The 24,892-nt window shown below is 41.9% G+C and overlaps 1 protein-coding gene across 3 annotated transcripts; it reads right to left on the bottom strand.

The window, feature by feature from the left end:
• Window positions 1-238: 238 nt before the first annotated feature.
• Window positions 239-24,679, bottom strand: LOC310956292 (arrestin red cell). Of its 3 annotated transcripts, none has more exons than XR_014593471.1 (17): window positions 24,497-24,679; window positions 16,377-16,407; window positions 15,910-15,970; window positions 15,676-15,720; window positions 15,375-15,472; window positions 14,504-14,602; window positions 14,281-14,340; window positions 13,703-13,770; window positions 13,398-13,533; window positions 11,982-12,066; window positions 10,757-10,829; window positions 9,177-9,314; window positions 9,000-9,083; window positions 6,402-6,478; window positions 5,912-5,966; window positions 2,231-5,711; window positions 239-2,125 (listed from the first exon to the last, which is right to left on the bottom strand). XR_014593471.1 is itself a non-coding variant. In XM_083926475.1 (16 exons), exons 1-16 carry the CDS (start codon window positions 24,517-24,519, stop codon window positions 5,621-5,623), a joined length of 1,224 nt encoding a protein of 407 aa, XP_083782601.1. In that variant the 5' UTR covers window positions 24,520-24,679; the 3' UTR covers window positions 239-5,620. The 3 variants fall into 3 exon arrangements, 1 of the variants encoding a protein (XP_083782601.1); XR_014593472.1 differs by having other exon boundaries at window positions 239-1,969; window positions 2,147-5,711; XM_083926475.1 differs by having other exon boundaries at window positions 239-5,711.
• Window positions 24,680-24,892: the final 213 nt, after the last annotated feature.

A 24,892-nucleotide genomic window follows, 5' to 3' on the forward strand; every position in this document is an offset into this window, starting at 1 on the left:
ACAAACTGCTGATTTTTTTAGGATAAATCTGATTCAAAGAGTTTTCATGAAAATAAATTTACAGAAAAAAGAAAAAAAGACAAAATATTGAGAATAAAAACGTATTTTTTGAGATAAAGTCATGATTTTAAAATAAAACGTCTGAAACTTTGATGTTAAAGTTTAGTTTTAAAGAAGTTTTTGTCCCAAAAACAAAAATTTTGTCGTTAATTATTGAATGAACCACGAAAGTTCAGAGTTTCGTTCATTTCACTTTAATAATAAAAAGAAAACAAAATAAAAATCTCAAAATAAAAAACACACAAAAACAAAACAGTCGAACTGATGATGAGAATAACCACGGTCGCCACGACGACACAGCAACAATAATAATAATAACAATAACATCAGAAGCATCATAATCAGAGTCATCTCTTCCCACCAGCAGAATCACTTCCTGTTTCACAGTCGTGGTCACTTCCTGTTTCACAGACGTGGTCACTTCCTGTGTCAAAGTCGTGGTCACTTCCTGTTTCACAGACGTGGTCACTTCCTGTGTCACAGTCGTGGTCACTTCCTGTGTCACAGTCGTGGTCACTTCCTGTTTCACAGACGTGGTCACTTCCTGTGTCACAGTCGTGGTCACGCGTGGCGCGGCACTTCGAACACGCTCACACTCAACGTTCCGCACCAACGCACGAGTTCGGACACGCCCACAGGAAACAGAAAGGTCCAATAGAAACGGGCTCTGCAGCCGAGGGGGCGGAGCTTGGCGGCGTTTTTAGATCAAAAACATTAAAAACGTTCGTTTGAAGAAACAATTTGGAAACGTGGCGTTTTTTTCTTCTTCTGTGTTTCTGGAAATAAACGGAAAACAACGAAAAGGTTCAGATCTGCGCCTGTCTGCAGGAAAGAGGGGCGGGGCTACAGCGGAGGGGCGGGGCTGCGACGGAGGGGCGGGGTTGTAACTGAGTGGGCGGGGCTGAGCATGGAGGGCGTGGTTGCGCTGTGTCTGGGGGCGGGGCTGAGTTTGAGGGGCGGAACTCAACTGAGGGGCGGGGCTGGATCTGGGGGCGGGGTTGAGTTGAGACCGAGTGGGCGGGGCTGAGTCAGAGGGGCGGGGCTGAATTGAGACTGCAGCTTAGGGGCGGAGCTGAGTCAGAGGGGCGGGGCTGTGTGTGAGGGGCGGGGCCGAGTATGAGGGGCGGGGCTGAGTCTGAGGGGCGGGGCTGTGTGTGAGGGGCGGGGTTCTGTGTGAGGGGCGGGGCTGTGTGTGAGGGGCGGGGCTGAGTCTGGGGGGCGGGGCTATTTCCTGATTCTCGTGATTTGACGACAAACGTAAATAAAAAGACGACGTCGGCAGAAGAAGAAGAGGAGGAGGACGAGGTCATGTGGAGGAAACACGGCGCTCGTTTATGGCACTTTATTATTTTATTATTTATTATTTTATTATTTGACAAATTTAAGTTTCTCTGAAACTTTGAAGGCTGGAAAACACAGAATTATTATTTTAATAATAATAATTCTGACTTTAATCTCAAGGTTAACTTTAAACAATAACGTCTAAATGTTATTTTCTTGTATTTTTACGAGAAAAAGACAAAATATTAGGATTAAAAATGTATTTTTCAGATAAAGTCGTGATTTTAAAACAGTTTAAAATGAAACTTTTACAAAAACTTTATTTTTAAATATTATTTTTACTCGTCTGAAAAAACTGAAGTTTCAAATTAATTCTTATGAAAAAGATTTTAACGTAAAAAAACGAGATTTTAATGAGAAAAAGACAAAAAACTGAAACTTAATGAGATAAAAGTAAAAAATGTGAATAAAAGTTTGATTTTTGTCACATTTTGATGAAAAGTCGATTATTTGATTTTTGGCTTTTTTCAAAAACGCTGAAAATTTTGTTTTGATTCACAAAAACAAACAAAGAGGCGTCGTCTCCATGGCAACAGTGAGGTGATGAAGGCACAGTGTACAGTCGACCCTCCAGAACAAAAGCTCGACCCTTCAGAACAAAAGCTCGAACCTTCATAACAAAAGCTTGACTCTTCAGAACAAAAGCTCGACTCTTCAGAACAAAAGCTCGACCCTTCAGAACAAAAGCTCGACCCTTTCGACCCTTCAGAACAAAAGCTCGACCCTTCAGAACAAAAGCTCGAACCTTCAGAACAAAAGCTTGACTCTTCAGAACAAAAGCTCGACTCTTCAGAACAAAAGCCCGACCCTTCAGAACAAAAGCTCGAACCTTCAGAACAAAAGCTTGATTCTTTGACCCTCCAGAACAAAAGCTCGACCCTCCAGAACAAAAGCTCGACTCTTCAGAACAAAAGCTCGAACCTTCATAACAAAAGCTCGACCCTTCAGAACAAAAGCTCGACCCTCCAGAACAAAAGCTCGACCCTTCAGAACAAAAGCTCGACCCTTTCGACCTTTCAGAACAAAAGCTCGACCCTTCAGAACAAAAGCTTGATTCTTTGACCCTCCAGAACAAAAGCTCGAACCTTCATAACAAAAGCTTGACTCTTCAGAACAAAAGCCAGACCCTTCAGAACAAAAGCTCGACCCTTCCGACCCTTCAGAACAAAAGCTCGACCCTTCAGAACAAAAGCTCGAACCTTCAGAACAAAATCTTGACTCTTCAGAACAAAAGCTCGACTCTTCAGAACAAAAGCTCGAACCTTCAGAACAAAAGCTTGACTCTTCAGAACAAAAGCTTGACCCTCCAGAACAAAAGCTCGACCCTCCAGAACAAAAGCTCGACCCTTCAGAACAAAAGCTTGACCCTCCAGAACAAAAGCTCGACCCTTCAGAACAAAAGCTCGACCCTCCAGAACAAAAGCTCGACCCTTCAGAACAAAAGCTCGACCCTCCAGAACAAAAGCTTGACTCTTCAGAACAAAAGCTTGACTCTTCAGAACAAAAGCCCGACCCTTCAGAACAAAAGCTCGACCCTCCAGAACAAAAGCCCGGCCCTTCAGAACAAAAGCTCGACCCTCCAGAACAAAAGCTCGACCTTTCAGAACAAAAGCTCGAACCTTCAGAACAAAAGCTTGATTCTTTGACCCTCCAGAACAAAAGCTCGAACCTCCAGAACAAAAGCTTTACCCTCCAGAACAAAAGCTTTACCCTCCAGAACAAAAGCTCTACCCTTCAGAACAAAAGCTCGACCCTTCAGAACAAAAGCTCGACCCTTCAGAACAAAAGCTCAACCCTTTCGACCCTTCAGAACAAAAGCTCGACCCTTCAGAACAAAAGCTCAACCCTTTCGACCCTTCAGAACAAAAGCTCGACCCTTCAGAACAAAAGCTCGACTCTTCGACCCTTCAGAACAAAAGCTCGACCCTCCAGAACAAAAGCTCGACCCTTCAGAACAAAAGCTTGACCCTCCAGAACAAAAGCTTGACCCTCCAGAACAAAAGCTCGACCCTTCAGAACAAAAGCTCGACCCTCCAGAACAAAAGCTTGACCCTCCAGAACAAAAGCTTGACCCTCCAGAACAAAAGCTCGACCCTTCAGAACAAAAGCTCGACTCTTTGACCCTCCAGAACAAAAGCTCAACTCTTCGACCCTTCAGAACAAAAGCTCGACTCTTCGACCCTTCAGAACAAAAGCTCGACTCTTCGACCCTTCAGAACAAAAGCTCGACCCTTCAGAACAAAAAGTCGAACCTTCAGAATAAAAGCTTGGCGTTTGAACTCGCTGTGACTGTTTTCAGAGCGATTCCAGCGTCGGCAGCGTTTGTGTCGTCGTTTCTTTTACAAATTAAATGTTTAATTGTTTCTCCAAAACTTTGAACCTTCAAAATAAAACAGGAAACAGAAAAAAACATCTGAAGCTTGAGGATTATTTTACATTTTATCTTTTTTTTATTTGAGAACAAAGTCGTTAAAATAAAAAAAAATCTTAAAAAATAAACGAGAAAAATGTTGAAAACTTTATGAAATAAATTTTGAGTTTGACTGAAAGAGTTTTATTTTGAAATCTGAAAGAATAAAGTCATGAATTTATAAGAAAGTGTTGAAATAAAGGGAATAAAAACTAAGATTTATGAGAAGAAAGATGTGTTTTGTTTATTTGTCGACAAAAAATTAAAAATAAAATAAAAATAAATCCAGACTTTTATTTTTTATTTACAGGAATTATTTTAACTTTTGAATTTTAGTCGAATAATTTAAGTTTGTTTGTTTTTAACGACGTCTTCGGGTCAAAACTTCATTTTTTTAGTGAAGAAATATAAATATATAAATATAAATCCACTTTATTTTGGAATATTTAACAAACTAAATACTTTTCTCCTGAATTCTTGAAATTAAATCAAATTTTTTATATTTTATTTTGTTTAAAGTTGTTTTTTTTGACTCAACTCTTGAATTTTTGTTGTTTCTCACAAAGAAACTTGAATATTTTAAATTTTATGAACTGTTTAAAGTCAAAAAACGCAAAATGTTTTAGGAAATGTGTCTTTTTTTTAAATTAAACTATTATTTTATATTCTGGATTATTTTTATTATGATTATGATGATTTTTATGAGTTAAACCTGCTGGAAAATTGAGTTTAAGAATAAAATTTTAGGCTTTTTTCTTCAAAATCTGACCTTTATTCTGAAAATATTCAAAGTTCTTCACGTAAAATGACTTTATTTTGTTAAATTTACATTTGTTTTCTCTGGAAATGAAACTTTTTTGTCTCTTTTTTAATCTTTAAACGTCAAAACTATGAGTGAATCATTTTTAAATGTTTTTAAATGTTAAAAATGAACAAAAGCAGAACTTCCTGTTCGTCGTTGCACGTTTAAAGAATTTCACACGTTGTTAGTTTTGTTTTTGTTGTTTTTTCTTCACAAAGTTTATTTGAATTTAAACAAAAGCAAAAATCATTAAAATTAAAAACTTCATATTTATGTTTTTTACAGATTCGCGTCTTCAGGAGGAACCGACGACGAGCCACAAACAGGAAGTGGGACGACATTTGGCGACGGACCGACGGTTAAAGTTTCAGAATAAATTAAAAAAAGGAAGCTGTCAACGCTGGAATGGTTCTTTCAAAATAAAAGAAACAGAAACAGAGCGGCTGACGGAACAAAGGCTCTCAGATGATGATGATGCTGGTGAAGAGTGTGTGTGTGTGTGTGTGTGTTACTGTGTGTGTGTGTGTGTGTGTGTGTGTGTGTAAAAGCGGATCTCGACTGCTCGTAGAAGATTAATTTTTCTATGTTTCAAATATATATTCTGTTTGTACAAGACGGTGATCGTCGCCGCGGAGACGGTCGACATTCAAAAAACATTTCAAAATAAAAGCGTACGAGCGCTGCAGCTTACGACAGTTTTTTTTATTGGATTTTTTCTCATTTTTCAGCTCGATTTTCTTCTTCACGTGTTCGGGCGTCGACATCTGTCCTGCAGCTGCTCAACATTTACAGGGTTTTTTTCAGCAAAAAGAGACGGAGACGGAGACGGATGGAAAAGACGGCTGCGAAAGACGGCGGCGTGACGAAAAATGGCCGAAGCAAGAGAGGAAGAACACCAGCGAGCCGTCCGAACATGCCCTCACCCCCCCCCCTCCACCGGGGAATGTGACGCCGAGCGTGTGTGTGTGTGTGTGTGTGTAAGCGAGCGTTTGAAGGTTGGCGAGCTCCTAGCAGTCCTCGTCTTTGTCGTCCACGACGCCTTTCAGCCGCAGACGAGCGAAGTCCTCGAAGACGAAGTCGTCGTCCTGGGAGACGCTGCTGAGGACGGAGAGTTCACGCCGTTAACACTCAAAACTTCACAGGACGTGACCATATTTGGACAAGAGGGCGCTACGCTAAAGGCTAGGCTACACGCTAAGCGCTAGGCTACACGCTAAGCTAAGGGCTAGGCTAAATGCTACGCTAAAGGCTTTGGTTTGTTAAAATAGTAAAAAAAAAAACAGGATATTAAAACTTACTTTGTGTCGAATTCTATCAAATTGGTGTCGATGGGGGGGTCCATCTCTGGCACAGCTGTAACACACACACACACACACGGAGACACACACACACACACGGAGACACACACACACAAAATTAGCATGTCACACCGTTGTTTCCATGCAAACTGCTGCTTGTGTTCATGGGGGACATGTGTGTGTCTGTCTCTGTGTGTGTGTCTGTCTGTGTGTGTGTGTCTCTGTCTCTGTGTGTGTGTGTGTCTGTGCGTCCCTCTGTGTGTGTGTGTGTCTGTGTCTCTGTGTGTGTGTCCCTGTGTGTGTCTGTGTGTGTGAGTGTGTGTGTGTGTGTGAGTCCGTCTCTGTGTGTGTGTGTGTTTGTATGTGTGTGTCCCTGTGTGTGTGTGTGTGTGTGTGTGTGTGAGTCCGTCTCTCTCTCTGTGTGTGTGTGTGTGTGTGTGTGTGTCCCTGTGTGTGTGTGTGTGTGTGTGTGTGTGTGTGTGTCTCTCACCTGACTGGGGGCGGGACAGCGGCGGCTCCGCAGGTTTCGGGTGCATCAGGATGAACGGCAGCTCGACCGACACGTCTCTGAAAAACAACAACAACAACAACCACGACGACGATGATGTCACTTCCTGTTTTTAAATCTGAGGACACGTCTCCGTGGCAACGGCGTGTCGTAGCTAAAGAAACTAAAAACATCACAGAAAAAAAAGCGATACGGAGAGGAAAGTTTAATATATAAACTTACAAAGATAAGGAAAAAAAGTCTTTATTGTAAATTTATTAAGAAATTTCTCTCTTAACTTTTTATTAAAATATTTATTTTAATATATTTCTTGTAAATTTTGGATTTAAGTTTCAGTTTCTTTCATTTTTTTTGTGACTGAATTTAATTTAAAAATATTCTTGTAATTTTTTTTTATTTGACCTCAATAATAATTCATTAATTATTAATTAATAATTAACATTCTTTTCTCATAAATTTCAGATTTTGATCTCAAAGAAAATCATAAATTTGTGCAGATTTTTAATCGTAAATCTCCAAATTTAATCTCAGAAATTCAGAACTGAGAAGTTTCTTTTTGGAAAATTATGTTTTTTTTCTGGTTTAATTCAATTTAATCTCAGAGAAAATTAATGTTTAATCTCAAAACACATTAAAGTTTCTCATAAATTTCAGATTTTGATCTTTAATCTCTAATTTCAAACATCATAAATTAATTAAACATAAAATTATTAAACCAGTTTATTATTTTAAAACCAGTTTCTCTCTAATTTAAGGAAATGTATCTTGTTACTTATTTAATTGTTTAAATCTCTTAAATGAGTTAAAAACAGTTCAAACTCACATTTGTCCTGTTAACTAAGTTTAAACTGTTTATTTTTTACTTTAAAGTGATGTTTAACTCAGTTTTATCCATTTTACCTTTAATTTGAAACTGTTTTATAAAAGTGAATCATTTAAAACCAATTTAAACTGCTCTTCATTGAAGTTAAACAGGATTAAAGTGGATTTAATCCAGTTTTAAACCAGTTTAATCTGGATTAAAGTGATGTTTCGCCCATTTAACTGAGTTTTAGAGCATTTAACCTTTAATCTGAAACAGTTTTTGTACTATTGTATCATTTAAAACAAATTTAAACTGCTCTCCATTACAGTTAAACTAGTTTTAGACAGATTCTGAGTGAGCCCCGAGGCCGTGGTTAACATTTACCTGTCCAACATGCCTCTCAGCAGCCTGCAGGGGGCGACACAGAGGGGAGGACGGGGGAGGACGGGGGAGGAGGCCAACAAAAGCCACAAACACAGAGGGGAGACCAAATGAAAGTTCACAACCTAGAGCAAGCACAGTGAGAAGCCACTACCAGCACAACAAGCACACCGTTTCCACGGTAACCCACAACAGGAAGTGGAGAGGACAGAGCAGGAAGCTGAGGCCGAGCTGCACCAACAGTTATTTAAACAAACCAGGGTTCGAACCAAAGACTCTGCTGGACATTAGAGAGAATGCAGCTTTAAGTGGAGTCTCCTCCTGCTGGACATTAGAGAGAATGCAGCTTTAAGTGGAGTCTCCTCCTGCTGGACATTAGAGAGAATGCAGCTTTAAGTGGAGTCTCCCCCTGCTGGACATTAGAGAGAATGCAGCTTTAAGTGGAGTCTACTCCTGCTGGACATTAGAGAGAATGCAGCTTTAAGTGGAGTCTCCTCCTGCTGGACATTAGAGAGAATGCAGCTTTAAGTGGAGTCTCCTCCTGCTGGACATTAGAGAGAATGCAGCTTTAAGTGGAGTCTCCTCCTGCTGGACATTAGAGAGAATGCAGCTTTAAGTGGAGTCTCCTCCTGCTGGACATTAGAGAGAATGCAGCTTTAAGTGGAGTCTCCCCCTGCTGGACATTAGAGAGAATGCAGCTTTAAGTGGAGTCTCCTCCTGCTGGACATTAGAGAGAATGCAGCTTTAAGTGGAGTCTCCTCCTGCTGGACATTAGAGAGAATGCAGCTTTAAGTGGAGTCTCCTCCTGCTGGACATTAGAGAGAATGCAGCTTTAAGTGGAGTCTCCTCCTGCTGGACATTAGAGAGAATGCAGCTTTAAGTGGAGTCTCCTCCTGCTGGACATTAGAGAGAATGCAGCTTTAAGTGGAGTCTCCTCCTGCTGGACATTAGAGAGAATGCAGCTTTAAGTGGTGTCTCCTCCTGCTGGACATTAGAGAGGATGCAGCTTTAAGTGGAGTCTCCTCCTGCTGGACATTAAAGAGAATGCAGCTTTAAGTGGAGTCTCCTCCTGCTGGACATTAGAGAGGATGCAGCTTTAAGTGGAGTCTCCTCCTGCTGGACATTAGAGAGAATGCAGCTTTAAGTGGACATTAGAGAGAATGCAGCTTTAAGTGGACATTAGAGAGAATGCAGCTTTAAGTGGACATAACTAAAGGATTGACCCTCAGAGATTGATTTAAATGAACGTGGTGCAGCTCAGCCCCAAAGGTTTGAAAACTACCAGCATCAACAGAAGAAGGGAGGCTGACGACAGGAAGTGATGTCAGCAGAGTGAGCGGAGACTGTGTGTGTGTGTGTGTGTGTGTGTGTGTGTGTGTGTGTGTGTGTCGTACCCTCCACGTGAGACCACCAGCTTGACTTTGACTCTGTAGGACACCAAGATCCCCAGGACCTCCTTGTTGGTGACGTCCTTCACACTGCAACACACAACAGAGCGCCGCGGTGACGCCGACACACCTGTGCACCTGTACGCCGTGTGTGTGTGTGTGTGTGTGTGTGTGTGTGCTTACATGGTGGAGGAGGCCAGGTTGGTGTCTTCGTGTTTCAGTTTGCCGTCCAGAGCGAGTCCCCTCTTCTCTCTGTTCTTGTCGAGCGTCGGGGTCAGAGTGTACACCTTACAGAAGGTGGAGCTGGACGACACCTGGTCGCTATGGAGACGACACGCTGCTGTCACTCAAACATTATATACTGAGATAGACCACTAAACACCGACTTTATATTGGTTTAAACCATTAAAAATCAACTTTATATTGGTTTAAACCACTAAACATCAACTTTATATTTGTTTAAACCATTAATCATCAACTTTATATTGGTTTAAACCATTTAACACCAACTTTATATTGGTTTAAACCATTAAACATCAACTTTATATCGGTTTAAACCATTAAACATCAACTTTATATTGGTTTAAACCATTAAACATCAACTTTATATTGGTTTAAACCATTAAACATCAACTTTTTATTGGTTTAAACCATTAAACATCAACTTTTTATTGGTTTAAACCATTAAACATCAACTTTATATTGGTTTAAACCATTAAACATCAACTTTTTATTGGTTTAAACCATTAAACATCAACTTTATATTGGTTTAAACCATTAAACATCAACTTTATATTGGTTTAAACCATTAAACATCGACTATATATCGGTTTAAACCATTAAACATCAACTTTATATTGGTTTAAACCGTTAAACATCAACTTTATATTGGTTTAAACCATTAAACATCAACTTTATATTGGTTTAAACCATTAAACATCAACTTTATATTGGTTTAAACCATTAAACATCGACTATATATCGGTTTAAACCATTAAACATCAACTTTATATTGGTTTAAACCGTTAAACATCAACTTTATATTGGTTTAAACCATTAAACATCAACTTTATATTGGTTTAAACCATTAAACATCAACTTTATATTGGTTTAAACCATTAAACATCGACTTTATATTGGTTTAAACCATTAAACATCGACTATATATCGGTTTAAACCATTAAACATCAACTTTATATTGGTTTAAACCGTTAAACATCAACTTTATATTGGTTTAAACCATTAAACATCAACTTTATATTGGTTTAAACTATTAAACATCAACTTTATATTGGTTTAAACCATTAAACATCAACTTTATATTGGTTTAAACCATTAAACATCAACTTTATATTGGTTTAAACCATTAAACATCGACTATATATCGGTTTAAACCATTAAACATCAACTTTATATTGGTTTAAACCGTTAAACATCAACTTTATATTGGTTTAAACCATTAAACATCAACTTTATATTGGTTTAAACCAATAAACATCAACTTTATATTGGTTTAAACCATTAAACATCGACTATATATCGGTTTAAACCATTAAACATCAACTTTATATTGGTTTAAACCGTTAAACATCAACTTTATATTGGTTTAAACCATTAAACACCAACTTTATATTGGTTTAAACCATTAAACATCAACTATATATTGGTTTAAACCATTAAACATTGACAGTATATTGGTTTAAACCACTTAAATGTAGTTTATCGGTGTATCTCCCAGGGGAGCACACTAAAGTGGGACTTACTCTGCCTCCAGCTGAGCCACTGGACATTTGTACTGGGCCGTACTGAACAGGCAGATGTCGGCATACTGACGCACTGCAGGGACACAAAGACGTACGGACACAGTTACAACTTCAGCAGGTTTACGTCCAAATGTACAACAAACTTTAACCATTTTCAAACTTTTACAAACTCTCAGGGCGCCCTCCCACTGTGCCTCCGCCTCGGAGAATGCTTCTTGCTGCCTATACGTCATCACGCCGTAACACGTCACACGCATTGATGACGTCATGGCGATGCGTGGCTTTGTTTCCAGATCTTTCCGTAGACCTCGGAGTTTTTGTGCGTCTTGTCGACTGTTTTTGAATCTTTTCATCGACCAAATCTGCAGTGAACACTCCACCTCCGCATCACACCAACGTGAACCTTTCACCGCCATTGTTTGAAATGTCCGCGCATGGTCCCTCCTTCTTTTTTCTACGTCCCAACAGGCGCACAGGAAATGACCTCAGAACCGCCGTAGGCCTCGTGCTCGTACACGTGCGCACGCTCGTGCTCGTACACGTGCAAACGTGCTTTACTAAAGCCCACCTCTCCCAAACGGGCCTTGGACGGCAAGTGTGCCGCTCCTAGACGCGGTACGGTTGCACTCACACTGGTCAAAGGAACCAGACTTTAGCAGTGGAACGTGCTGGGGCACGGGACGGAGGCACAGTGGGAGTGCATTTGACCTTTCATCTGGATGAAAAAGACGTCTAACTGACCAAAGAGGTGATCCTAACTGGTCCCATGTTCGGGCATTTTGTTTCAACAGAGTGTTTGGACCCGGAAATGCGCTGGAAATGCCATGTTGTTTACACTTTGACCCACCTTTAAACCAACGCTGATTGGTTCGGTCGCTTGGCAAACGGCTCCAAATTTCCTCCGTCGCACGTTACCGGACTGATCTGAGAGTGAAACACAGCGGAGCTCGCTCACGGGGGTCGGTAAAGATGCTAAAACTTTAAAAAGTGTCGCACCGTGCAGCTTATCCTCCAACGAGTCCAGTCTGAGCGAGCGCTTAACAATTCTCCAGGACGTTTTCATTCCTCAGGGATCTATCCTGGGCCCCTCACCCTTTCGCTTATGCGTTAAAGCCCTTCCCACTGTGAAGACCCAAATGTTTGCCGATGATGCCGTCGTTTACGTGGACGACTGAAGAAAACAACACGCACAGAAAAGCAGACGTAGAAAGGAACAACGACGTACCGGAGATCTTGACTCTCTTGACGGTCTTGGTGGAGTTGTTGGTGACGTGGACGTTGACGCTGATGGGCTCTCCGTGGTAATACAGCTGCACGCAATGCATCATGGGAAAAGAAGGCATGTATTAGTGCAGTCGTATGAACAGGAAACGGGTCAATGAAAAAAAACTCCCGTTAAGAAGAAAACGTCAGAAAACAACTTTTAACAACTTTATATACAGTTACAGTTTAGTCCGGAGGGTCCCAAACTAAGGGTCTGGCCCCTCCACAAGGGTCACCACAGGAATATGAGGGGGTCATCAGATAGTTAATGGTAGTCAGACCATGAACTCTTCTCTTAGCATCTATTTTTTAGTCATTTTGCATCTTTTTGTGGTGGTTTTGCATCTATTTTTAGTCATTTTGCATCTTTTTGTGGTGGTTTTGCATCTATTTTTACTCATTATGCATCTTTTTGTGGTGGTTTTGCATCTATTTTTAGTCATTTTGCATCTTTTTGTGGTGGTTTTGCATCTATTTTTACTAATTTTGCACCTTTTTGTGGTGGTTTTGCATCTATTTTTACTAATTTTGCATCTATTTTTACTCATTTTGCATCTTTTTGTGCTGGTTTTGCATCTATTTTTACTCATTTTGCATCTTTTTGTGCTGGTTTTGCATCTATTTTTACTCATTTAGCAGCTTCTTGTGGTGGTTTTGCATCTATTTTTAGTCATTTTGCATCTTTTTGTGGTGGTTTTGCATCTATTTTTACTCATTTTGCATCTTTTTGTGGTGGTTTTGCATCTATTTTTAGTCATTTTGCATCTTTTTGTGGTGGTTTTGCATCTATTTTTCGTCATTTTGCATCTTTTTGTGGTGGTTTTGCATCTATTTTTAGTCATTTTGCACCTTTTTATGGTGGTTTTGCATCTATTTTTACTAATTTTGCATCTATTTTTACTCATTTTGCATCTGTTTGTGCTGGTTTTGCATCTATTTTTACTCATTTTGCATCTTTTTGTGCTGGTTTTGCATCTATTTTTACTCATTTTGCATCTATTTATAGTCATTTTGCATCTATTTATAGTCATTTTGCATCTTTTTGGGGTCATTTTGCATCTTTTTGTGCTGGTTTTGCATCTATTTTCTAGTAATTTAGCATCTTTTAGGTTATTTTGTGTATACTTTCGGACAGTTAGCATCTCTGTGATAATTTGTTGGAGGGTTTTAAACAACATTTTAGGATTCTGGGTCTGTGCCCAGTGAACCCGTCCCTTGGCTGGAGAGGATGTGTTATTTGTTCAGATCATAATAACAATCAGGTTTTATTTCTCTGATTCACGGCTTTGTTATTGTCAGCGCTGCTCCCTCTCTTCATTCACTCTCTAGCTGCTTCCTGTGTGTGTGTGTGTGTGTGTGCGTGTGTGTGTGTGTGTACCTCCTTGTCCAGAGAGGCCTCCAGGTGTAGGGATCTGTCAGACATCAGGAAGCTGCGGGTCGTCTCCACCATCGGCTGAGGACCGGGCTTCTCCGGAGCGTACTGAACCTTCCTGATCACCAGACGCACCGAGTTCCTGCACACAGTCAACCTTTAGTTCACTCTGCCCGGCCTACAAAATAAAAGCCCCATCCACAAAATAAAAGCCCCATCCACATCTCAAGACGTTCGTGCTCTCTACAGTAGTGATGTTTCAGACGCGTCCTCATGAACCCGGAGCAGCAGCTCTGCAGGTCTAAACTCACCTCTTGTGAATCTTCTCCTCTATTGACTTGGCACAAAACGCTCTGATCTCGAAGTCGACCCCGCAGGCCTGCAGAGACACACACACGTGGGACGCAGGACACACAAGAGACAGAAAGAAAACACTCAGATAATGGACGAGTGTGTGTGTGTCTGTCTCAGTGTGTGTGTGTGTCTGTCTCTGTGTGTGTCTGTCACAGTGTGTGTGTGTGTCTGTCTCAGTGTGTGTGTGTGTGTCTGTCTCAGTGTGTGTGTGTGTCTGTCTCAGTGTGTGTGTGTGTGTGTGTGTGAGTCTGTCTGTCTCAGTGTGTGTGTGTGTCTGTGTGTGTGTGTGTGTGTCTCTGTGTGTGTGTGTGTGTGTGTGTCTGTTTGTGTGTGTGTGTGTGTATGTGTCTGTCGGTCTCAGTGTGTGTGTGTGTCTGTCTCAGTGTGTGTGTGTGTCTGTCTCAGTGTGTGTGTGTGTGTGTGTGTGTGTGTGTGTGTCTGTCTCAGTGTGTCTGTGTGTGTGTGTGTGTGTGTGTGTGTGTGTGTGTGTGTGTGTGTGTGTGTGTGTGTGTGTGTGTGTGTGTGTGTGTGTTACCTTCCCAGTGTCCTCGGGGCCGGGCTGTAAAGTGACTGAACATGGGAGGTTCTGAGGAATCTGAAGAAGCCGAGAGAGAAAAACACACAGGAATAAAGATTTAGTGTATGTGGATGTTAGGGATGGGCGTGAGGGATCGATTGTCATTTTGCTTCTGTTTGTAGTCGCAGCAGCGACGGCGTGAGGACGGCGAGCTCCTGGAGCTCCTGGAGCGGCGACTCACCGTGAAGTAGAAGGGGTGTGCGTGCTGGCCGAGCTTCTTGAGCAGCCGCTCCTGCAGACGGCTGTTGGGCTTCTTCTCCTCGGGCACCGGAGGAAACGCCTGCAACACAAACACAACAACAAGAACCAGACAAAGGGAGTTAATAATGACTTTAAAACAATTAAAAATATAAAAGATGAATATGAAGAATTAAAATAACAAAAAATACTATTAATAGACGTTAAAATGATAAAAAAAAAACACATGGAAATTATTCAATAATAGATCTAGATGATTAGAAAATGAGTCTTAAATCAATTTAAATGATACAAAAATAAATCTAAAATAAATGAAAATATTAAAATAAATAAAAAATAAATAAATACACATGATCCGATAATAAATAATAAAAAATATTAAAATTAATGAAAATTATTAAATAATAATCTGCAATAAATAATATTTAAAAATAAATAAAAAATGATTAAATAATAAAAAAATATAAATGATTAAAATAAAAGGAAATTATTCAATAATAATCTAAAATAAATGAAAATATTAAAAATAAATACAAATTCAATAAAAAATAAATACAAATGATTCAATAATAAATGAAAATATTAAAAATAAATAAAAAATAAATACAAATGATTCAATAATAAATGAAAGTATTAAAAATAAATAAAAAATAAATACAAATGATTCAATAATAAATGAAAATATTAAAAAAATCTAATCTAAAATAAATGAAACTGATTCCTAATATATAATATAAATATAATATAAATGTAATGTAAATATAATATAAATGTAATGTAAATATAATATAAATGTAACCTAAACTATAAATGACTGAATCCATGATAAGCGCGTCTGCAGCTCGGCGTCTCACCTGGAAGGTGGAGATGTAGAGATCCTTCCGGAAGGAAAGGCCCAGGACGTCCAGGTCCTCACGGCCGTAACGGAACGCACATGTGAGCGTGACGAAGACTGCGGAGGAAGAGGAGACGCAGCCGTCACCACTCTGCTGCCGCTGCCGCTGCTTTAAACCTTTCATCAGCCTTTGCTTTATTTTTTAATATTCTGGTTTTATTTTAATGTTTTTAAATGTTTTTGCCTCTTTGTTTGTGCACAAAACTGAATTCTATATAAATATTTATATAAATATATAAATAAGAGCAAAGCGTCGTCACCTTTCCGGTCCTTCAGATACTCGGGGTCGACCAGGATCACGCCGTCTGTGCACAGGAAGCAGAGAAGAAGAGGTCACTCCCAGACCAATCACAGCCCCGACCACCAATCAGAGGTCACTCCCCGACCAATCACAGCCCCGACCACCAATCAGAGGTCAGGGATCAGAGGTCACGGATCAAAGGTCGTGAATCAAAGGTCGGGGATCGAAGGTCTTAGGAGACCTGCTGACTCACCTACTGGGTCCACGTGGTCCAGGTGGTCCACGAAGTCCCTCTTTCCCAGGTAAACCGTCACCTGCAGCGACCAATCACAGCGTCACATCCTCGGACTTTATGAGACTTAAACCAAGACATCATTAAAGTCATTTTGCTTCTATTTTTAATTTTTTAAGTAATTTTTCATCCTTTTTATTCATTTTGCATTCATTTATAGTCAGTGTGTACATTTTTAGAAATTTTGATTCTATTTTTAATTGTTTTTCATCTATTATTATTAATTTTGCATGAATTCCGTCGTGTTGCGTCCGTGTTCGTCAGGTCTCACAGTGGAGTTAAAATCACGTCTTTGGTCTTTTCTCACGTGTCGTCTTTAAACTGTCAAACTAAAGTAAGCGCGTCATGTTGTCGTCACGCCCCTCCCCCTCGGCCTGCAGCGCCTCTACCCTGACGCCCTGCTGCAGAACACACACAGGTGGACTCACCTTACAGTTGGGGCTCGACTTCTTGAAGACTCTGTTTGGAAAGAGAAGAAGAAGAAGCGTCAAGTCTTTGATTGAAGGCGTTTCAAACCTGATTTCACACCCGGACGTTTGGAAAGACTGAAAATAAACGCAGGAAACGCTCGCCGCTTCAAACGAGGTCACCGTTTGTTTCCACACAGCAGGAAGTGGAGCAGGAAGTGGCCTGAGCGCCGCTGTGATCGGGGTTATTATGAGCTGTCGCTGCGGCGTGAGCGGGCGCAGGTGAAGCGTTCGGTCGGGCCTCAACACACAAACACTAAAAACATCAAACGCCTCCTTTGTTAGAGAGAAGATACAAATACGATGGTTGTTTTGTGTCTTTGTGGTTGTTGTGTGTCTCTTTGTGGTTGTTGTGTGTCTCTTTGTAGTTGTTTTGTGTCTCTTTGTGGTTGTTGTGTGTCTCTTTGTAGTTGTTTTGTGTCTCTTTGTGGTTGTTTTGTGTCTCTTTGTAGTTGTTTTGTGTCTCTTTGTGGTTGTTTTGTGTCTCTTTGTGGTAGTTTTGTGTCTCTTTGTAGTTGTTTTGTGTCTCTTTGTGGTTGTTTTGTGTCTCTTTGTGGTAGTTTTGTGTCTCTTTGTAGTTGTTTTGTGTCTCTTTGTGGTTGTTTTGTGTCTCTTTGTGGTCGTTTTGTGTCTCTCTGTAGTTATTTGTGTCTCTTTGTGGTTGTTTTGTGTCTCTTTGTGGTAGTTTTGTGTCTCTTTGTAGTTGTTTTGTGTCTTTGTGGTCGTTTTGTGTCTCTTTGTGGTCGTTTTGTGGAATTAACACAAAGGGTAAAGAAATAAAGAAGCTCATTTAAATAAAAACATAATTTAATGTTGCATTTTATGAGTTAATGCCTAAATGTGTTTTTATTGATCTTAAGTCATTAAGCGTTTGTTCTCTGGATCAATCAGAGCCCATTTTCGCCCGTTGACGTCATTTCTGGCGCCCGCCGTCTTCTGCAGTGACTCCGAGCGTTTGAACACGACGTCAGAGACGTTTTTATCCTGATCACAGCATCGATCGCCTCCGCCGTGACCCTGAAGCTTCATCACACAGTTATTAATAACGAGCAGCGAGGACGCCGACCATCGAGTGTGAAACACTCAAACAGAAAGTTACAGATAACGCCAGTGGGGTTTTGTGTCTTAGTGGTTGTTTTGCGTCTCTTTGAGGTCGTTTTGTGTCTCTTTGTAGTCGTTTTGCGTCTCTTTGTGGTTGTTTTGCGTCTCTTTGTGGTTGTTTTGCGTCTCTTTGTGGTCGTTTTGCATCTCTTTGTATCTCTTTGTGGTTGTTTTGTGTCTCTTTGTGGTTGTATGCGTGTCTTTGTAGTTGTTTTGTGTTGTTTTGTGTCTCTTTGCGGTCGTTTTGTGTCTCTTTGCGGTCGTTTTGTGTCTCTTTGCGGTAGTTTTGTGTCTCTTTGTGGTAGTTTTCTGTCTCTTTGTGGTAGTTTTCTGTCTCTTTGTGGTAGTTTTGTGTCTCTTTGTAGTCGTTTTGTGTCTCTTTGTAGTCGTTTTGTGTCTCTTTGTGGTAGTTTTGTGTCTCTGTGGTAGTTTTGTGTCTCTTTGTGGTAGTTTTGTGTCTCTTTGTAGTCGTTTTGTGTCTCTTTGTAGTCGTTTTGTGTCTCTATGTAGTCGTTTTGTGTCTTTGTAGTTGTTTTGTGTCTCTTTGTGGTAGTTTTGTGTCTCTTTGTAGTCGTTTTGTGTCTCTTTGTGGTAGTTTTGTGTCTCTTTGTAGTCGTTTTGTGTCTCTTTGTAGTTGTTTTGTGTCTCTGTGTGGTTGTTGTGTCTTTGTAGTCGGTCCATGATGCAATCGCCTGAATGGAAGTTTAAATCCTTTAATGATAAAATAATAAACACGTGTTTGGCTGATAAAAGATGATTCAGTCCCAAACCTGCAGATTTGATCTCAGGCAGAAAGTATAAACAGTAAAACAGTAAAACAGTAGAAACAGCGTTGAAGGTGAAGACGCGGTGTTTTTAAACATCACGTGTTCCTGCTCCTTCACGTCCTCGCTGTGACTGAAGCCGGCGCCGCGGGAATAACGCTCCTGAAGAAAACAGCCGTCTGAACGTAAACACACTCTCACGCTTTCACGCTTCGCCGGCTGCTTCAAAACTCTCCAGATGGAAAAACACGTCGGTGAGCGAGCGGCGGCTCCACCTGCAGCAGGAAGAGAGGTCTGCAGGGACACACAGACGAGGACGCCAGCGTCACCGTGACGCAGGGGGACGCCGCCACTGCACGCCTGGACAAGAAGAGTCTGTTTTTAACCTCCAGATGAAGTGAGCAGTGGTTTTGTGTCTCTTTGTGGTTGTTTTGTGTCTCTTTGTAGTTGTTTCGTGTCTCTTTGTGGTTGTTTTGTGTCTCTTTGTGGTTGTTTTGTGTCTCTTTGTGGTTGTTTTGTGTCTCTTTGTGGTTGTTTTGTGTCTCTTTGCGGTTGTTTTCTGTCTCTTTGCAGTTGTTTTCTGTCTCTTTGCAGTTGTTTTCTGTCTCTTTGCGGTTGTTTTCTGTCTCTTTGCGGTTGTTTTGTGTCTCTTTGCGGTTGTTTTGTGTCTCTTTGCGGTTGTTTAGTGTCTCTTTGCGGTTGTTTAGTGTCTCTTTGCGGTTGTTTAGTGTCTCTTTGCCGTTGTTTAGTGTCTCTTTGCGGTTGTTTAGTGTCTCTTTGCGGTTGTTTAGTGTCTCTTTGCGGTTGTTTAGTGTCTCTTTGCGGTTGTTTAGTGTCTCTTTGCGGTTGTTTAGTGTCTCTTTGCGGTTGTTTAGTGTGTCTTTGTGGTTGTTTTGTGTCTCTTTGTGGTTGTTTTGTGTCTCTTTGTGGTTGATTTGTGTCTCTTTGTGGTTGATTTGTGTCTCTTTGTGGTTGATTTGTGTCTCTTTGTAGTTGTTTTGTGTCTCTTTGTGGTTGTTTCGTGTCTCTTTGTAGTTGTTTTGTGTCTCTTTGTGGTTGTTTCGTGTCTCTTTGTAGTTGTTTTGAGTCATTTAACTTTGATGTTCCGTCAGACGCAGAAAACCAAAATAAACATGGGACTTTGTTGCTGACTCAGACGTGTCAACAGCTGTGACGTGCGTCTGAAGTGGACGCCACTTCCTCTCGCTCGCCGGACGGCTTCCTCCCTGAACTTCCTGTGCAGCGCACAGCTCGTCAGCACGCCCTAAAGAGGCGCCGCCACCAACGAACGGTTCACATGCGCCTGCGGAGAATCTGTTTACATCCATCTGGACCCAGAGAACCTGTTTACATCCATCTGGACCCAGAGAACCTGTTTACATCCATCTGGACCCAGAGAACCTGTTTACATCCATCTGGACCCAGAACCTGTTTACATCCATCTGGACCCAGAGAACCTGTTTACATCCATCTGGACCCAGAGAACCTGTTTACATCCATCTGGACCCAGAGAACCCGTTTACATCCATCTGGACCCAGAGAACCCGTTTACATCCATCTGGACCCAGAGAACCTGTTTACATCCATCTGGACCCAGAGAACCTGTTTACATCCATCTGGACCCAGAGAACCCGTTTACATCCATCTGGACCCAGAGAACCCGTTTACATCCATCCGGACCCAGAGAACCCGTTTACATCCATCTGGACCCAGAGAACCCGTTTACATTCATCTGGACCCAGAGAACCTGTTTACATTCATCTGGACCCAGAGAACCTGTTTACATCCATCTGGACCCAGAGAACCTGTTTACATCCATCTGGACCCAGAGAACCTGTTTACATCCATCTGGACCCAGAACCTGTTTACATCCATCTGGACCCAGAGAACCTGTTTACATTCATCTGGACCCAGAGAACCTGTTTACATTCATCTGGACCCAGAGAACCTGTTTACATCCATCTGGACCCAGAGAACCTGTTTACATTCATCTGGACCCAGAGAACCTGTTTACATCCATCTGGACCCAGAGAACCCGTTTACATTCATCTGGACCCAGAGAACCTGTTTACATCCATCTGGACCCAGAGAACCTGTTTACATCCATCTGGACCCAGAACCTGTTTACATCCATCTGGACCCAGAACCTGTTTACATCCATCTGGACCCAGAGAACCCGTTTACATCCATCTGGACCCAGAGAACCTGTTTACATCCATCTGGACCCAGAACCCGTTTACGTCCATCTGGACCCAGAGAACCTGTTTACGTCCATCTGGACCCAGAGAACCTGTTTACATCCATCTGGACCCACAGAACCTGTTTACATCCATCTGGACCCAGAGAACCTGTTTACATCCATCTGGACCCAGAACCCGTTTACATTCATCTGGACCCAGAACCTGTTTACATCCATCTGGACCCAGAACCCGTTTACATTCATCTGGACCCAGAGAACCTGTTCATGTTCTTTAGTTTCATTAAACTAGAGGATATTTAAATATCGACCACAGGAGCTGGAGATTAAAACCCTGTGACGCGTGCGGAGCCTTTCACACTGATCAGGATCCGCTGACACTCTGGATTAGTGAAGACAGACACATCCGCGCTGACACACGCACACACACACACACAGGGAGTGTATTGTGTATTAATAATATAAACGAGACCTCCCCGGGCTCTGGAAGAAACCAGAAAATCCATTTAAGTGTCAACACGTGGACTCGAACCGGAGCCCGAGGCGTTCCCACTGTTTACCTGCTCACTGTCACAGTTCAGCAGCACCTGTTGTCCTTATGCTTCACACACTCACTCACGCACGCACGCACGCACGCACGGCTCATTCACACACGCACGGCTCACTCAAACACGCACGCTCACTCACACACGCACGCTCATTAACACACGCACGCTCATTCACACACGCACGGCTCACTCACACACGCACGCACGCTCACACACGCACGCTCATTAACACACGCACGCTCATTCACACACGCACGGCTCACTCACACACGCACGCTCACTCACACACGTGCACGCACGCTCACACACGTGCACGCACGCTCACACACGCTCGGCTCCCTCACACACGCACGCTCATTCACACACGCACGGCTCACTCACACACGCACGGCTCACTCACACACGCACGATCACTCACACACGCACGATCACTCACACACGCACGGCTCACTCACACACGCACGCTCATTCACACACGCACGGCTCACTCACACACGCACGGCTCACTCACACACGCACGGCTCACTCACACACGCACGCTCATTCACACACACACGGCTCACTCACACACGCACGGCTCACTCACTCACACACGCACGCACGCTCATTCACACACGCACGGCTCACTCACACACGCACGCTCATTAACACACGCACGGCTCACTCACACATGCACGCTCATTAACACACGCACGCTCACTCACACACGCACGGCTCACTCACACACGCACGCTCATTAACACACGCACGGCTCACTCACACACACACGGCTCACTCACACACGCACGCTCATTAACACACGCACGGCTCACACACGCACGATCACTCACACACGCACGATCACTCACACACGCACGATCACTCACACACGCACGGCTCACTCACACACGCACGCTCATTCACACACGCACGCTCATTCACACACGCACGGCTCACTCACACACGCACGCACGCTCACACACGCACGCTCACTCACACACGCACGCTCATTCACACACGCACGCACGGCTCACTCACACACGCACGTTCGCTCACACACGTGCACACTCACACACGTGCACGCTCACACACGTGCACGCTCACACACGTGCACGCACGGCTCACTCACACATGCACGCCTCACTCACACACGCACGCTCACTCACACACGCACGATCTCTCACACACGCACGATCACTCACACACACACGCACGGCTCACTCACACATGCACGCCTCACTCACACACGCACGCTCACTCACACACGCTCACTCACACACACACGCACGATCACTCACACACACACGCACGGCTCATTAACACACGCGTGTGACACCACGACACCCCAACGCCGCCTCTGTTAGTGAGCACGCTGCACCAAACTCCATCAGAAAACACATGAATTTAAAACAATTTACAATATTTAAGTGATTTAATATAATTCACCAAACATAATTTTAATTCAGTAAAATCCAAAGTTTAGCTGCACATTTAAATGGTCCACTGCACCAAACTCCACTAGAAAATATGTTAATTTTAAAAGTTCCTTGTGTAATAAACGAGATATAACTCAACGTTATATTATATATTGTTTGGGTTAGGGTTAGGTATTGATATAATTCACCAAGCATCACTTTAATTCAGCAAAATCCTAAATTTGTCTGCACATGTAAACAGTCCAATGCACCAAACTCCATTAGAAAATATACTTAATTAACGGGATATAACAAAACTTTAAACATGTCATGACTCGTTTAAGTGTTTAGTTAAATTCAGCATTAATATAATTCACCAAACAGCACTTTAATTCAGCCAAATACACAGTTTAGTTATAGAGTTAAAGACAACTGCACCAAACTCCACTAGCAAAGATACTAATTTAAAACAATAACCCTGTAATTAACGAGCTTTAACAGACCTTTAAACGTGTCATGACTTCTTTAAGTGTTATGTTAAATTCAGCATTGATATAATCCACCAGGCAGGACTGTACTTCAGTAAAAACCTAAATAAGTCTGCACATTTAAAGTCCACTGCACCAAACTGCATTAGAAAATAAACTGATTAAAAACAATCCTCCTGGAATTAACGAGATATAACAAACATGTATATAATTTATGAACGTTTTAGGTGTTTGGTTAAATTCTGCATTGATATAATTCGCCAGGCGTCACTTTAATTATGTAAAATCCAAAGTTTAGTTATAGAGTTAAAGAGACAACTGCACCAAACTCCATTAGAAAATATGTTAATTTAAAACAATCCTCCTGTAATTAACGACATATATATACTATACTAATTTAAAGCAATACTTGTGTAATAAACGAGTCAGGACACATTTAAAGTTTTGTTATATCTCGTTTAAGTGTTTAGTTAAATTCAGCATTGATACAATTCAATAAACATCACTTTAAGTCAGTAAAATCCTAAATTTGTCTGTAGAGTTAAAGACAACTGCACCAAACTCCATTAGAAAATATGTTAATTTAAACTAATCCTCCTGTAATTAACGGGATATAACAAAACTTTAAACATGTCATGACTCGTTTAAGTGTTTAGTTAAATTCAGCATTAATATAATTCACCAGGCATCACTTTAATTATGTAAAATCCAAAGTTTAGTTATAGAGTTAAAGAGACAAATGCACCAAACTCCATTAGAAAATATGTTAATTTAAAACAATAATCCTGTAATTAACGACATATAACACAACGTTATGTCATTTATGAATATTTAAGTGTTTAATTAAATTCTGCATTAATATAATTCACCAGGCATCACTTTAATTCAGTAAAAAACTAAATAAGTCTGCACATTTAAACAGTCAACTGCACCAAACTGCATTAGAAAATGTACTAATTTACAACAATCCTCATGTTATTAACGAGATATTACAAAATTGTAAACATGTCATGATTGGTTTAGGTGTTTAGTTAAATTCGGCTTTACCATAATTCACCAGGCAACACGTTAGTTCGGTAAAACCCCGCTGAACCGTGGACCTGCTCGGGTCGAAGCCGCCCACCGCAGCCGTATTTTGATGGAAAAGCACCGTGGGAACTCCGGTCTGCGAGACTAAAACATCAATTACATTAAACCCAGTTCCGTTAAACGTGTCATCCGGGTGCAGGGTGAACTAACACATCACCGTAATGTGTCCGGTAATCCGGTTTTTCTGCCGTTAACGGCGCTTTAACGCAGATCTGGAGATGTGACAGGTTTGAGAGCGGAGTCTGGTGGAACGCGTCTGAGCTAACATGCTAACAGCTAACAGGCTAACCCCGCCCTGCTGAGCTAACGGACCGAGCTCACCGTGTTCTCCGGGCAAACGGGACTCAAAAGGGGGGCACCGGGAGGTCTGGGTGTCGGGGGTTTTCTTAAATAAAGCCGGTGAATGTGTCGCTACACAGCCGGGTAAAGCCCCCCCCTCCCACCCCCCCAAAGTGCGTGATGCTAACTAGCTTTAGCCGCCGTTAGCCTCGCCGTCCTACCTGGTGCCCGCCTTGTCCCCCATCTCCTCTGCAGGCGGACGGCAGAAAAGATCCCGACGAACTGAGCCCGGAGCCGGCGGAGAGGTGCCTCTGTGGACCGGTGTGATCCTGCGGGAGGCTCCGGTTCATCTGCTGCGGAACAAACCGGGGAAGATGTTGATTTAATGAAGCGCCGCCTCGACTCCTCTGACTTCCGCAAAGACAGGATCCGTGTGTGTGTGTGTGTGTGTGTGTGTGTGTGTGTGTGTGTGTGTGTGTGTGTGTGTGTGTGCGCGTGTGTGTGCGTGTGTGTGTGTGTGTGTGTGTGTGTGACACTACAGGTGAACAGGGAAAAATAAAAATCATCAAACTTCATGAGCTCATTAATGACATTAAAACACATATTTTATCTATTTT

The sequence above is a fragment of the Echiichthys vipera genome (genome assembly GCF_963691815.1).
Source record: "Echiichthys vipera genome assembly, chromosome: 14".
NCBI lineage: Eukaryota > Metazoa > Chordata > Actinopteri > Perciformes > Trachinidae > Echiichthys > Echiichthys vipera.